This window comes from Corythoichthys intestinalis, chromosome 5, assembly GCF_030265065.1.
Source record: "Corythoichthys intestinalis isolate RoL2023-P3 chromosome 5, ASM3026506v1, whole genome shotgun sequence".
In the NCBI taxonomy this organism is placed as follows: Eukaryota; Metazoa; Chordata; class Actinopteri; order Syngnathiformes; family Syngnathidae; genus Corythoichthys; species Corythoichthys intestinalis.
Window position 1 is genome coordinate 6988319 of NC_080399.1, and position 14195 is coordinate 7002513.

Sequence of the window (14195 nt, forward strand, 5' to 3'; positions counted from 1 at the left end):
CCTATGCATGATGTTTCTACCCCCATGCTTCACAGTGGGTATGGTGCAATTCAGTATTCTTTTTCCTCCAAACAAAACAACCTGTGTTTCTACCAAAATGTTCTATTTTGGTTTCACCTGACCATAACACATTCTCCCAGTCCTCTTCTGGATCATCCAAATGCTCTCTAGCGAACCGCAGACGGGCCTGGACGTGTACTTTCTTCAGCAGGGGGACACGTCTGGCAGTGCAGGATTTGAGTCCCTGGCGGCGCATTGTGTTACTGTGGTCCCATTTCTCTGTAGGTCATTCACCAGGTCCCGCCATGTGGTTCTGGGATTTTTGCTCACCGTTCTTGTGATCATTTTGACACCACGGGGTGAGGAGGGAGTTGAAAGTCCTTGTTGCCCAATGACAGCCCCAAAACATCACTGCTCTAGAGGAGATATGCATGGAGGAATGGGCCAAAATACCAGCAACGGTGTGTGAAAAGCTCGTGAAGAGTTACAGAAAAAGTTTGGCCTCCGTTATTGCCAACAAAGGGTACATAACAAAGTTTTGAGATTAACTTTTGGTATTGACCAAATACTTACTTTCCACCATGATTTGCAAATAAATTCTTTAAAAATCAAACAATGTGCTTTTCTGTTTTTTTCCCACATTATGTCTCTCATGGTTGAGGTTTACCCATTTTGACAATTACAGGCCTCTCTAATATTTTCAAGTGGGAGAACTTGCACAATTTGTGATTGACTAAATACTTTTTTGCCCCACTGTATGTCTAATATTAATATTCAGTTTATTGTCAATGGCAGAAAAACCTGTGTGGTTGCTATTTTTGACCAAAAACTTACCATTGCTCATCATTAACATTCAACCGGTGCCCAAGTAAGTCAATACCATTGACAGCCATGCTGATCCCCAAATCAACGGGAAGTGCCGTGATACCAACAGGACGTGTCCCGGAAATATCCCCAAATCAACAGGAAGTGACATGATAGATCTGTATCTACCACAGCAAAGCCTTTTCGTATTTTCTCCAGAAATTGCAGTTTCTAGTGTTACAGGTACCATACTTTGAGATCATGATCCATTTTTCGACATCTAACTGGATTGGGGTGATACAACACATTGGGCTGGATCCAGGGGCGGACTGGTAATCTGTGGGTTCTGGAGGATCACAGAACGGCCGGTGCCCTGGACGGCCGGCGGCCGCCATTCATTATAAATCACTGTTTTTGTCCCCCCCTAGCCTCTGATTATCTACAGTTTGCATCCAATCTGACAGGTGGCAGCAATGCGCCTGGCTGTTCATCGCCAGTCCGATAGAAGAACGAAAGAAGCACAAAGTTGCCTTCATTGGTTCCTTGTGGAAGCAAAATGGCGACGAGCGTTAATGCCCAATATGGATGGTGGTGGCAAAAAAAGAAAAGAGAAGGGTGGCGCGGAGAAGGTTAGGAAGAAAAAAATTAAAGAAACTGGAGAGAAAAGCATTAAAATGTCATAAATTGACAAATATTTTCGCAAGCAGCAGTCTGGCTGCGACGGCCACGTTGGGTAACAGCAGCCCAGCCCCGGCGATGGTGAGAGGGGGCAGCCGCTCTGACGTGCAGCCGGTGCAGGGAGGGAGAAAAATAGAGGGAGGAGGTAATGATAAGCTGGTGGAAGTTCGAGAGGGAAGTTCCCCAGACAAGCGCAGAGCAAGTAAAAAGGGATGAAGAGGGTCACTTGCTCGGTATACTGGCAATTGTTATCCACAAGGTAGGTACATTTAAAATGAAATAAATGACAATTAAAGGGTTAGTGCCAGCTAGTCGATGTACCCGTTTGCAATCGTGTCAAGTTATAATATGCTTGTCCTACTATCACTCTCCTATGAAAAAATATTATAGCTGTAAAACAACGTATGCACACGCAGCAGCAATATTAATTCAGAAGAAATATAACAAAATATTAATAAAATGAATGGTTTTACTTTAAAGTTTAGGTAGTTAAATTGATATATATTTTTAATCATTTATATATCGTTTTGTTTTCTGGTTAATACTTTCCAATGAAGGTTATGTATACAGGATTTGTCTTGAAATGTTTTTTATATTTTCATTGAAATTTATTATTTGTATGGCAAGATTAATTATGGCAGGGGTCTCCAAACCGGTCCTCAAGGGCCACTGCGGGGCCTGGTTTTTCTTTCAACCGATCGAGTACCGACAGTTTAACCAATGAAGTTTCTGCTAAAACAAGCAGCACCTGACTGCAATCAACTGATTACAATTGTAAGACACCAGATTGGTGCAGAGGTGTTTCTTGTTTTGTTGGAATGAAATCCTGTGCCCGCTGCGGCTCTATGTGGAATAGTTTGGAGACCACTGAATTATGGCATAAACAATGAAATCGTTTTATAGACAGAGATATATAGAGATATATTATAATCAATTGGATACATGAATGAATGAATGAATGAATTTATTGTCATCATCATCATAATCATTGACAGTTTCAGAATGTGGAATTTGCCCAAATACATAAAACTTGCTTTGAAGAATACATTTTCATTTGTTTATTCAGGTCTATCATAGAGCTAGTACAGAAAATGAACCCAACTCCAGTTCAGCCTTGCAGTACTTTGAGCGCCCCAAGTCAGACAGTGACAGTCTAGACATATTTTCTTCATTTTCTCTTAAAGTGCAAGAAATTGATGCATTTTACAATAAAATGTAAAAAAAAAAAAAAAAAAAAAATTCTCCCCGAGGGTTTGGCGGTATGCCCCCAGACACCCCTACGTGGTCTGTTTCCCTTCGTATAGCGTATCTTGTGGGCTGGGCTGAGTCAAAGTCCAGGGCTGCTTTTTAGTCCCAGTCCGCCCCTGGCTGGATCAATATATCGATTGGTTAAGCAACAAATCAATTGAAACTCAGAGCATTCAAATTTGTGAAAATTTTCAGCAACAAAAACCATTAAAAGTTCTTTGTATTTTTCTTTCTTTTGGTGAAATGTTTTTTGTACATAATATCGTATCATATCTATCAAAAACCCTTGAATCAAGATTGAATTGTACTTGACTAATATCGGCAAACATCGAAGAGTCTATATCATATCGTACCGTTATAAAATTGATGATTTACATTCCTGGTTTTTGTACGTCTTTCTTAGCAGATGAGCCACTGGCATCTATCCTTACATGACTGGATCACGCATCTGTGGTCCATCATGCACGGACTTCCCTGCCCATCCCTTGGCCATTGCTTCGGCTCCACCTCCGACCCTAACAGCGATCCAGCTGTCGAATTTGACGAGCATCGAAATCACAAGCCGGACCTCGTGACTGCCCAGCCAGAGCCACGACTGTCTCAGGAGCAGTCACAAAGAACCAATGGTTGTTTATTTCCACAAGAAACTAATGGAAGTAACGCTCCAGGGAACCTACAGGACGATGATAATCAAATTTGCCTTCACACGTGCTCAGATGATGATGAAAAGGAGGATTCCAGCGCTAAACTGGAGCTCAAGTACTCTCATATCCCCAGGCCCTCCATTATCGTGAGGCAACCCAAAGTAAGTCGTGCTTTGGTGAAATCATGTTGATGCAATTATATTACATGTTCACTAGAGGGCAACATAATCCTTTTATTGGGGATTAGCTTCATGTACTAGTCCTTCTAAAAAAAAAAATAACATTGTGATAAAGTTCATTATTTTCTGTAATGTACTGATAAACATTAGATTTTCATATATTTTAGATTCATTACACACAACTGAAGTAGTTCAAGCCTTTTATTGGTTTAATATTGATGATTTTGGCAAAAAAGTCCAGAAAAACCAAAAATCCCTATCTCAAAAAATTAGCATATTTCATCCGACCAATACAAAAAAAGTGTTTTTTAGTACAAAAAAAGTCAACCTTCAACTAATTTTATCAGCTATGCACTCTATATATGGTCGGGAATCCTTTTGCAGAAATGAATGCTTCAATGCGACGTGGCATGGAGGCAATCAGCCTGTGCACTGCTGAGGCGTTGTGGAGGCCCAGGATGCTTCGATAGCGGCCTTAAACTCATCCACAGTGTTTGGTCTGGTGTCTCTCAACTTTCTCTTCACAATATCCCACAGATTATCTATGGGGTTCAGGTCAGGAGAGTTGGCAGGCCAATTGAGCACAGTCATGCCATGGTCAGTAAACCATTTACCAGTGGTTTTGGCACTGTGAGCAGGTGCCAGGAAATCTTCATCTCCATAAAGCTTTTCAGCAGATGGAAGCATGAAGTGCTCCAAAATCTCCTGATAGCTAGCTGCTTTGACCCTGCCCTTGATAAAACACAGTAGACCAACACCAGCTGATATGGCACCCCAGACCATCACTGACTGTGGGTACTTGACACTGGACTTCAGGCATTTTGGCATTTCCTTCTCCCCAGTCTTCCTCCAAACTCTGCCACCTTGATTTCCGAATGACACAGATGGATTTTGAATTGATACGAAAATTGCGTGACGTAATATCGCGATTTATCTCAGGATCGATTTTTTAACCCTAATACTTATACTGTACTTATACTAGTATACTATACTTACACTGTAATGTATACTTTGTATAGAAGTACAAAGTATATATAGTATAATGTATACTATACGCATATATATATATATATATATATATATATATATATAAATTAGGGCTGTCAAAATTATCGCGTTAACGGGCAGTAATTCATTTTTTAAATTAATCACGTTAAAATATTTGATGCAATTAACGCACATGCCCCGCTCAAACAGATTAAAATGACAGCACAGTGCAATGTCCACTTGTTACTTGTGTTTTTTGGAGTTTTGTCGCCCTCTGCTGGCGCTTGGGTGCGACTGATTTTATGGGCTTCAGCACCCATGAGCATTGTGTAATTATTGACATCAACAATGGCGGGCTACTAGTTTATTTTTTGATTGAAAATTTTACAAATTTTATTAAAACGAAAACGAGGGATTTTAATATAAAATTTCTAATACTTGTACTAACATTTATTTTTTAAGAACTACAAGTCTTTCATGGATCACTTTAACAGAATGTTAATAATGTTAATGCCATCTTGTTGATTTATTGTTATAATAAACAAATACAGTACTTATGTACCATATGTTGAATGTACAGTATATATCCGTCTTGTGTCTTATCTTTGCATTCCAACAATAATTTACAGAAAAATATGGCATATTTTATAGATGGTTTGAATTGCGATTAATTACGATTAATTTCTAAGCTGTAAGTAACTAGATTTAAAATTTTAATCGTTTGACAGCCCTACTACGTATACATACAAATATATACACACTTACGTATATATAATAATACTTATATTATTATAACCCACTCCTTTTTTCCTTCATTTTGAATCCTGCTGCTTATAGTCCAGTGCGGCTTATCTATTAATTTATTTGGGTTAATAGGAGACACTTTATTTGACAGCGCCGTCATAAGACCGTCATAATTATGGCATGACACTCTCATGGGAATTACTGATGCTTATAACAGAGGTCATTAAGTGTCATTCGGCAAATTATGTTACTTACTCCGTTTATGTCCAGCTTGGATCTTTTGCATCCGTTCAAAAGTAAGATAATTTGCCTGATGACAAAAAAAAAAATACAACTGTTATAAGCATTCAATAATGCTCATGACAGTGTCATGTCATAATTATGATTGTCTAATGACAGTTTTATGGCGCCACTGTCAAATAAAGTGTTACCAAATACCATTGCTAGCAATTAATGAAACAACTGGAACAGTAACTGAAGAAATAATTAAGACAGAACATTAATTTTGATTATAATTTACATTTGTTGCGCTGCAATGCATGCTAGGTGTCATGTTGGACAACAACAGTGTTGACAGCAGGTGGCAGCAAAGGTTGACTGTCTCCCCCAAGGGAGCAATGATGGCCAAATGAAGCCTGTTGAAGCAATGAAGCTTTGCAGCCAATCGGTTAAAGGCTTCATGGTGGTTCGTTTGATCTTATGACATTCGTATGATGCAGTTGTCAAAAAAAATGTTACCAGTTATTATCTTTTGGTGTAAATACCTCATAATACAGTGAGGACAGCTGCGGCTTATATTCCAGTGTGGCTTATCTATGAACAAATGTCGTTTTCGTGTCACATTTGGTGGGTGGGGGCTTATAGTCAGTTGCACATTATAGTGCGAAAATTACCGTATTATTATAAAGATCCTCACTGACACCACTACTTAATTGATGTCAGTAAATACCAAATTTTAGTTTCGTCAGTGTCGACTGAGGTGATATTTGGAGTGGCAAGCCTACCCTTTACGGTGGCGGTTGGCCCCCTGTGTCACTCATGTGAAGCAGCTCCTGAATAGAATTGAATAGTCTTTATTTGTCGTTGTTTTGACAACAAAATTGGATGTGTAACTCCAGTTATTCACATATACAAGGAAAAGATGAAATGTAAACATATAAAAATACCAAAAAAAAATCTATCCAAGGTAGCAGTTTAAAGTTTGCAAATTCTAAAGCAGCATATATAATAATCATATACAAAGCCTATTTTGACAAAAGAGTAGAAATTACAGATTTGTTATGAAATGCAGGTAGTTGAACTAAAATGAATACTGGAGTACAAATGCCTGAAGGACAACAGTGACAAAGTAGTTGTACTTTGTGCACGTGTGCCTGCACGCAGTTAGAGATGATACACTGTGTACTATAGGCTGTGTCCACAGTGGTCCACGGATCAATAATGTTGATCAGCAGTCGGAAATGGCCCAATGATGAGAGGGGAGGAGTACCAGCGCATTTTGAGTGCAAATCCTGGAAATGATACAGAAAAGCAGGATAGACAACTGAGGGGAAATAATACAGAAGAATTGAAGTTTAAAATGTATACTGTGGGGCAAATAAGTATTTAGTCAACCACCAATTGTGCAAGTTCTCCTACTTGAAAAGATTAGAGAGGCCTGTAATGGTCAACATAGGTAAACCTCAACCATGAGAGACAGAATGTGGAAAAAAAACAGAAAATCACATTGTTTGATTTTTAAAGAATTTATTTCCAAATTAGAGTGGAGAATAAGTATTTGGTCACCTACAAACAAGCAAGATTTCTGGCTGTCAAAAAGGTCTAACTTCTTCTAACGAGGTCTAACGAGGCTCCACTCGTTACCTGTATTATTGGCACCTGTTTTAACTCATTATCGGTATAAAAGACACCTGTCCACAATCTCAGTCAGTCACACTCCAAACTCCACTATGGCCAAGACCAAAGAGCTGTCGAAGGACACCAGAGACAAAATTGTAGACCTGCACCAGGCTGGGAAGACTGAATCTGCAATAGGTAAAGAAATCAACTGTGGGAGCAATTATTGGAAAATGGAAGACATACAAGACCACTGATAATCTCCCTCGATCTGGAGCTCCATGTAAGATCTCACACCGTGGCGTCAAAATGATAACAAGAACGGTGAGCAAAAATCCCAGAACCACACAGGGGGACCAAGTGAATGACCTACAGAGAGCTGGGACCACAGTAACAAAGGCTCCTATCAGTAACACAATGCGCCGCAAGGGACTCAAATCCTGCACTGCCAGACGTGTACCCCTGCTGAAGAAAGTACACGTCCAGGCCCGTCTGCGGTTCGCTAGAGAGCATTTGGATGATCCAGAAGAGGACTGGGAGAATGTGTTATGGTCAGATGAAACCAAAATAGAACTTTTTGGTTGAAACACAGGTTCTCGTATTTGGAGGAGAAAGAATACTGAATTGCATCATGCATGCACTGAATTGAATTGCATGAACACCATACCCACTGTGAAGCATGGGGGTGGAAAACGTCATGCTTAGGGGCTGTTTTTCTGCAGAGGAACCAGGACGACTGATCTGTGTCGAGGAAAGAATGAATGGGGCCATGTATCGAGAGATTTTGAGAGAAAATCTCCTTCCATCAGCAAGGGCATTGAAGATGAGACGTGGCTGGGTCTTTCAGCATAACAATGACACCAAACACACAGCCAGGGCAACAAAGGAATGGCTTTGTAAGAAGCATTTCAAGGTCCTGGAGTGGCCTAGCCAGTCTCCAGATCTCAACCCCATAGAAAATCTGTGGAGGGAGTTTAAAGTCTGTGTTACCCAACGACAGCCCAAAACATCACTGCTCTAGAAGAGATCTGCATGGAGGAATGGGCCAAAATACCAGCAACACTGTGTGTGAAAAGCCTGTGAAGAGTTACAGAAAACGTTTGGCCTCCGTTATTGCCAACAAAGGGTACATAACAAAGTATTGAGATGAACGTTTGGTATTGACCAAATACTTTTTTTCCACCATGATTTGCAAATAAATTCTTTAAAAATCAAACAATGTGATTTTCTGGGTTTTTTCCCCACATTCTGTCTCTCATAGTTGAGGTTTACCCATGTTGACAATTACAGCCCTCTTTAATATTTTCAAGTGGGAGAATTTGCACAATTAGTGGTTGACTAAATACTTATTTGCCCCCTTGTAAGTGATGTTCAAATAATGCCATTTAAATTTGCTCATAAAATCCAGACATTTTTTTCTGGAAGTTTGGTTGACTAAATACTTTTTTGCCCCACTGTATCTTTGTATAACAAAATGTTGCATTGTTAGCATCGTAAAACCGTTTAGCGAGCAAAGTATGACCATGGGACATATGCATGATTATTCGATGCCAGACTTTCTCAGTTCAGAAACTTTGGACATTTATTTACATCGGTCAGTGGGAGTGATTGATTTAAATTTTACATGAATTGAGATGAATTTCTAAACTATTGTTAACTTTTAGCTCCAGGGTTATATACATAAGATGTCATATAGGCTTGTGCAATGTGCAAACATGACAAAAAACTGACTTATAGTTAAAGTGGTTTGCCATTTTTCAATCATCGCTTAGATATTTTACACAAGGAATGTAGCAATGATCTTCGACTAGGTTCAAAGCTCAAAGTTTGTGTGCAAATAGTGTTGTGCAAACTCAGCATTTTTACTGACCACTTGTATGACATGCATGCAGATGAAATGGCTGAAACTGGAATCTTGGAACGATATGTCTACACACTGTATAGTAGTATTCTGTAGTCACGATGACACACACAAGAACAACACTACAAACTTTTCAGGATGCTCAAATTGTCCCCACCAACTTTTAAGCAACCTCATTTGCATTATATACTGTATAATGACTTCAGGTCATTTAGATTGTCTTCCCATATGTTGTAAGGATAGAATTTAACCTACCACTACAAAGTAAATTATTTTCATTATGTTCAGACTTTTCACTTGCTGAATGTCCCAGTCCATTTTTTTCCCGCTCAAATGCCCATTTTATTGGCTGATGACTGTACCCCCCCCACACACATACACACACACACACACACACACACACACACACACACACACACACACACACACACACACACACAACAGAAACACATGTCAACATGTCACCTTCTCTGCCCACTTTGAAGAGGAGGGATATTAGAACTTTTTTATTCCGGCTAGCAGCAGCCACTTTAAGTAATGTAAAAAGACGTCAAGGTTGTGGAGGTGGGGGAAACACCACTAATTTTGCTTTGAAAAAAAAAAAAAAATTTTTAAAGTGACCTGCAACAGAGTTAGCATAACATTGAACTGTGTGAACGAACCCGCAAAACTACTAAGGTCAGGTCAGCCTCCACAAGGAACAACGAAGGCAAGCTAGACATGCCTCATTTGGATCATTGTTTACATAATATAATGACTTTAGGTCATTTAGATTGTCTTCCCATATGTTGTAAGAATAGAATTGACCTTACCACTATTAATTGAATTATTCTCATTATCTTCAGACTTACATTTACCCCTTTTCACTTGCTGAAAGTGCCGGTCCATTTGTTTCCCCTTCAAACGCACATTTTATTGGCTGATGACTAGAACCCCCCCTCTCCCACCCCTCCTGCACACACACGCACACCCCCACAACCACAACACATGTCAACATGTCGCCTTCTCCACTCCCTTCAAAGAGGAGGGATATTAGAAGTTTTTTTTGGTGGGTGGGTGAAACGCCACTAATTTTGCTCAAGAAAGTGACCTGCATCAGAGTTAGCATAACATTGAACTGTGTGAACTTGCTAAACTGCAAATCTACTAAATTCAGGCCAGCCTCCACAAGGAACAACGAAGGCAAGCTAGCCTTATTTGGATAATTGTTTGCATTATGTGCATTACGGTGATGCAGTATGGTGGCTTCAGAGAGCAAGTCCCTTTATTTAAAAAATGGGGAACTATCCAAGAATGGATCCACTTCAGGGGGACATAGACATGAATATGAACTGACATGAAAATCTGTGATATGAAATCACACATGAGAATTTCATGAGAGTACTTTGGTTCAAGTCTTGGGGTAGTCTAATATTCCTCAGATGTTTTTAAATAATTAATTGCACTTTTAAACGTTTCTGTAGTAGTTTTTGAAAACAAATGTTTGAATCAAATGTTGTATCACCTGAACCAATACACATGAAAGTTAGTATAAGTCGATACTGATTTATTTTGCATTGATCATTTAGCCTATCAATTAATTAGGGCCCGAGCACCAACATGGTGCGAAGGCCCTATTGTTCTGCAAAGGATTATTATTCTTTCTTCATGGCAAATGAAAATGGCCCATATGGAGGTCTTAACATGCTCAAAAACTCACCAAAATTTACACAAACATGAGGATTCGCGAAAATTTCGATAATTTTGCAACGTTGTGAAAAAATGTCAAAAAATGGCTCAGTGGCGCCCCCTGGAATTTTTTTAAAAGGCCTCTCCATTTAGGTTTTTTCAACGTAGAGCGATGAAATTTGGGGAGTCGATACCTTGTGCCAAAATAATTCAAAAAGTCTCTTGCACCCATATTTCAAAACCCAACAGGAAATCAAGTATTTTGGATTGAATATTGAAAAACATGCCATTTTTGTCGAAAACCAGGGTGCACGTTTGAGACCATTGCGCCGAGGCAGTGAGTTGGATCCTCCTCAAAATTGGTGAGACTCTTCATAAGACATATGAGATGTTAAGTTATCAAAATGGTGAGTTTTCATTCCTGTCCTGACCTGGGCGGAGTACCAAAGTCGGGTTTATTTGGGGATGAGGGTTAGGGTTTAGGGTTAGGGCTTCTTCAGGGCAAATGAAAATGGCCAATTTGAAGTTCTGAACATGGTTGAAAACTCACTAAAATTTGCACATATCAAAATGATGAGTTTTCATTCTCGCGCTGACCTGTGAGGGGCGTTTTTTGTTTTTTTTTTGTGTTAGGGTTTAGGGTTAGGGTTCACACTCTGCTACTTCTTCTGTGGGAGAAAAAAAATACTATGTACTTTTCAATGACATATATTAGGGATAAAACTACTTCTTCTGTGGGAAAAAAAAATACTATGTACTTTTCAATGAAATATATTAGGGATAAATTGGTTCATCTGATGACAGCAGTGAAGAACTGCTTTGACTCATTGAGGCCGTTGCTACACACTCTGCTACTTCATCTGTAGGAGAAAAAAAAGATACAATGTATTTTTCATCGTGCCAAAGTCGATGGGGTGCCAAAGTCAGACATTTTTTTGACAAAACACCAAATTCAGAAAATGACTAATAACTGACTGACTAATAAATGACCCCCCCAAAAAAATCACCGAAAAGAAATTGGAGAAAGCAAGTCAGGACTCCCGAGGGCCCGTTGGGTCCTGCTTGCAGGGCTAGTTTGGTTTATATTCGTAAGAGATGTGACCCCCGTCCAATAATCTGTTTGGTCTTATTAATGTCCCGTCCTCAGCAAAAAGTGTACATGCAGGTTATGTTTTCCCTACCAATGTTGAGACCATGCCTACGCCCTTGCACAAGAATGTCTGATACGATAACACTTCAATGTTGTTCTTAAACATACAGAGAGCGCTGGTTTCGGGCAAGTCTTGGTCTCGGTTAGTATGATGTTGAACATAACGCTAGTTTGCGTAGTGGTCATTGAGGAAAACGGAATGTGCATTTAAATATGTTGCAATTACCGGTACTCAGAATCTAGTTGAAATCTAGTGTTGATTTAATTTCAAATGTGATTTTGTTGAACTCTTTCAGGGACTTTGGATCTCTATTTAAATGTTATTGTTAGCTTAATTCATTCACTGCTAGCCCAGTTCAAGGAGTATGTGTTGTGGTAGCTAGTAAAAAAGGGAAATTGATATTGAAAACAACTTTTGACGCTGCCATTGATGCCTATAGTAAATATGTTTGGGGGTTTTTTTGGAAAAAATAAAAATAAAAATGTAACTAGTCCTACAATTTTTTAAAAATCGCATCATTTACACATAAAAATTTTCAGCACGTTAAAGGGCAAAAAAGGTGTATGCAGAATTCGGAAAAAAACTTACGGTTCCCCCCAAATTTCCCAAAAACGGTCCCATTCATTTGAAATGGGATGCCATTGACAGCCATGTACGTATATGCCATTGACGGCCTTGTACGTCCAAATTTCCCATTCATTTTCAATGGCAGGAAAACAAAGGTCCTTTTGATTTTTGACCATATACCATGACAGCCCATTAACATTAAACTGGCGCCGTAGTAAGTCGATGCCATTGACAGCCGTGCACATCCATGCCATTGACGGCCATGTACGTCCAAATTTCCTATTCATTGTCAATGGCAGACAAATCTTAGTGGTTGTGATTTTTGACAAAAAAAACCTTACAATTACAGCCCATTGACATTCTGCTAGTGCCCAAGTAAGTCGATGCCATTGACAGCCATGTATGTGTATGCCATTGACGGCCTTGTACGTCCAAATTTCCCATTTATTTTCAATGGCAGGAAAACAAAGGTCAGGTCCTTTTGACTTTTGACCATACACCATGACAGCCCATTAACATTAAACTGGCGCCATAGTTAGTCGATGTCTTTGACAGCCGTGCATGTCCATGCCATTGACAGCCATGTACGTCCAAATTTCCCATTCATTGTCAATGGGGGAAAAATCTTAGTGGTTGTGATTTTTGACAAAAAAAAACAACAACTTACCATTACAGCCCATTGACATTCAACTGGTGCCCAAGTAAGTCGATGCCATTGACAGCCATGTATGTATATGCCATTGACGGCCTTGTACGTCCAAATTTCCCATTCATTTTCAATGGCAGGAAAACAAAGGTCCTTTTGATTTTTGACCATATACCATGACAGCCCATTGACATTAAACTGGCGCCATAGTAAGTCGATGCCATTGACAGCCGTGCATGTCCATGCCATTGACGGCCATGTACGTCCAAATTTCCCATTTATTGTCAATGGCAGAAAAATCTTTGTGGTTGTGATTTTTGACAAAAAAACAACAACTTACCATTACAGCCCATTGACATTCAACTGGTGCCCAAGTAAGTTAATGCCATTGTCAGCCATGCAACACGACGTGTCCCCGAAATGTCCCAAAATCAACTTGAAGTGCCCTTTTATTGTCCCCAAAATGTCCCCAAATCAACAGGACGTGACCTGTTAGATCAGTATGTACCACAGCAAAGCCCCATTGTAATTTCCAGAAATTTCAGTTTCTAGTTTGACAGTATTTTTCTGTGATAGTTACATTTTTTTTTTTTTTAACAAAGTAATATAAAGTATAAGCACTCTTGGATTGACCTTATAATCACTGACTTGATTCCCCTTTGTCTTCTTTTCCAACACATTCATTCCAGGAAACGGCATCGAACAGAGGCGACAAAGAGGATGGGCCTTTATCAGGTATGGAAAACAACACCAACACTTCCTCTTTGCTCTTTTGCCTACGTCGGCGCTGATACGAGCTGGAAAAAAGGGTCCCCGGTGTGATGGTCCTATGCTGATGGAAAAACAACTTGAATCGGACACGTAGGGGAAAGTATTGTAGAGGAAATAACAGGGTGACGCACTTGTGACCTCTCGTATGTTTGCGTGTTAAGCTAGCGGCTTCCATGACAAGCGTGCAATCAAACAGCACAGTTAAGTGGCGGATTCATAATAATGTGATTGACAATGTGTGGCCACGCGTGCAAAATGGATATTAAAGCAAACCAATGGGATGGCTTGGAACAAAACTCCAGCTGCTGGCAGCCTGTTGTCTTTTGTTTCATGGCCTCTTTTCATGTCAATAAATTATTTGGCGGGTTAACTTAAAAAAACAAGCTGCCTAAAGAAGAAAAGAATACCCTT

At 39.6% G+C, this 14195-nt stretch overlaps 1 protein-coding gene across 2 annotated transcripts; it reads left to right on the top strand.

The window, feature by feature from the left end:
- The first annotated feature begins 1144 nt into the window (after positions 1–1144).
- LOC130916513 (uncharacterized) lies at positions 1145–13832 on the top strand. 2 transcript variants are annotated; one of them, XM_057837295.1, is made up of 3 exons: positions 1145–1741; positions 3134–3535; positions 13703–13832. In XM_057837295.1, the coding sequence occupies exons 1-3, from the start codon at positions 1631–1633 to the stop codon at positions 13802–13804; spliced, it is 615 nt and encodes a 204-aa protein (XP_057693278.1). In that variant the 5' UTR covers positions 1145–1630; the 3' UTR covers positions 13805–13832. The 2 variants fall into 2 exon arrangements, with proteins under 2 accessions (XP_057693278.1, XP_057693279.1); XM_057837296.1 differs by having other exon boundaries at positions 3137–3535.
- Positions 13833–14195: the final 363 nt, after the last annotated feature.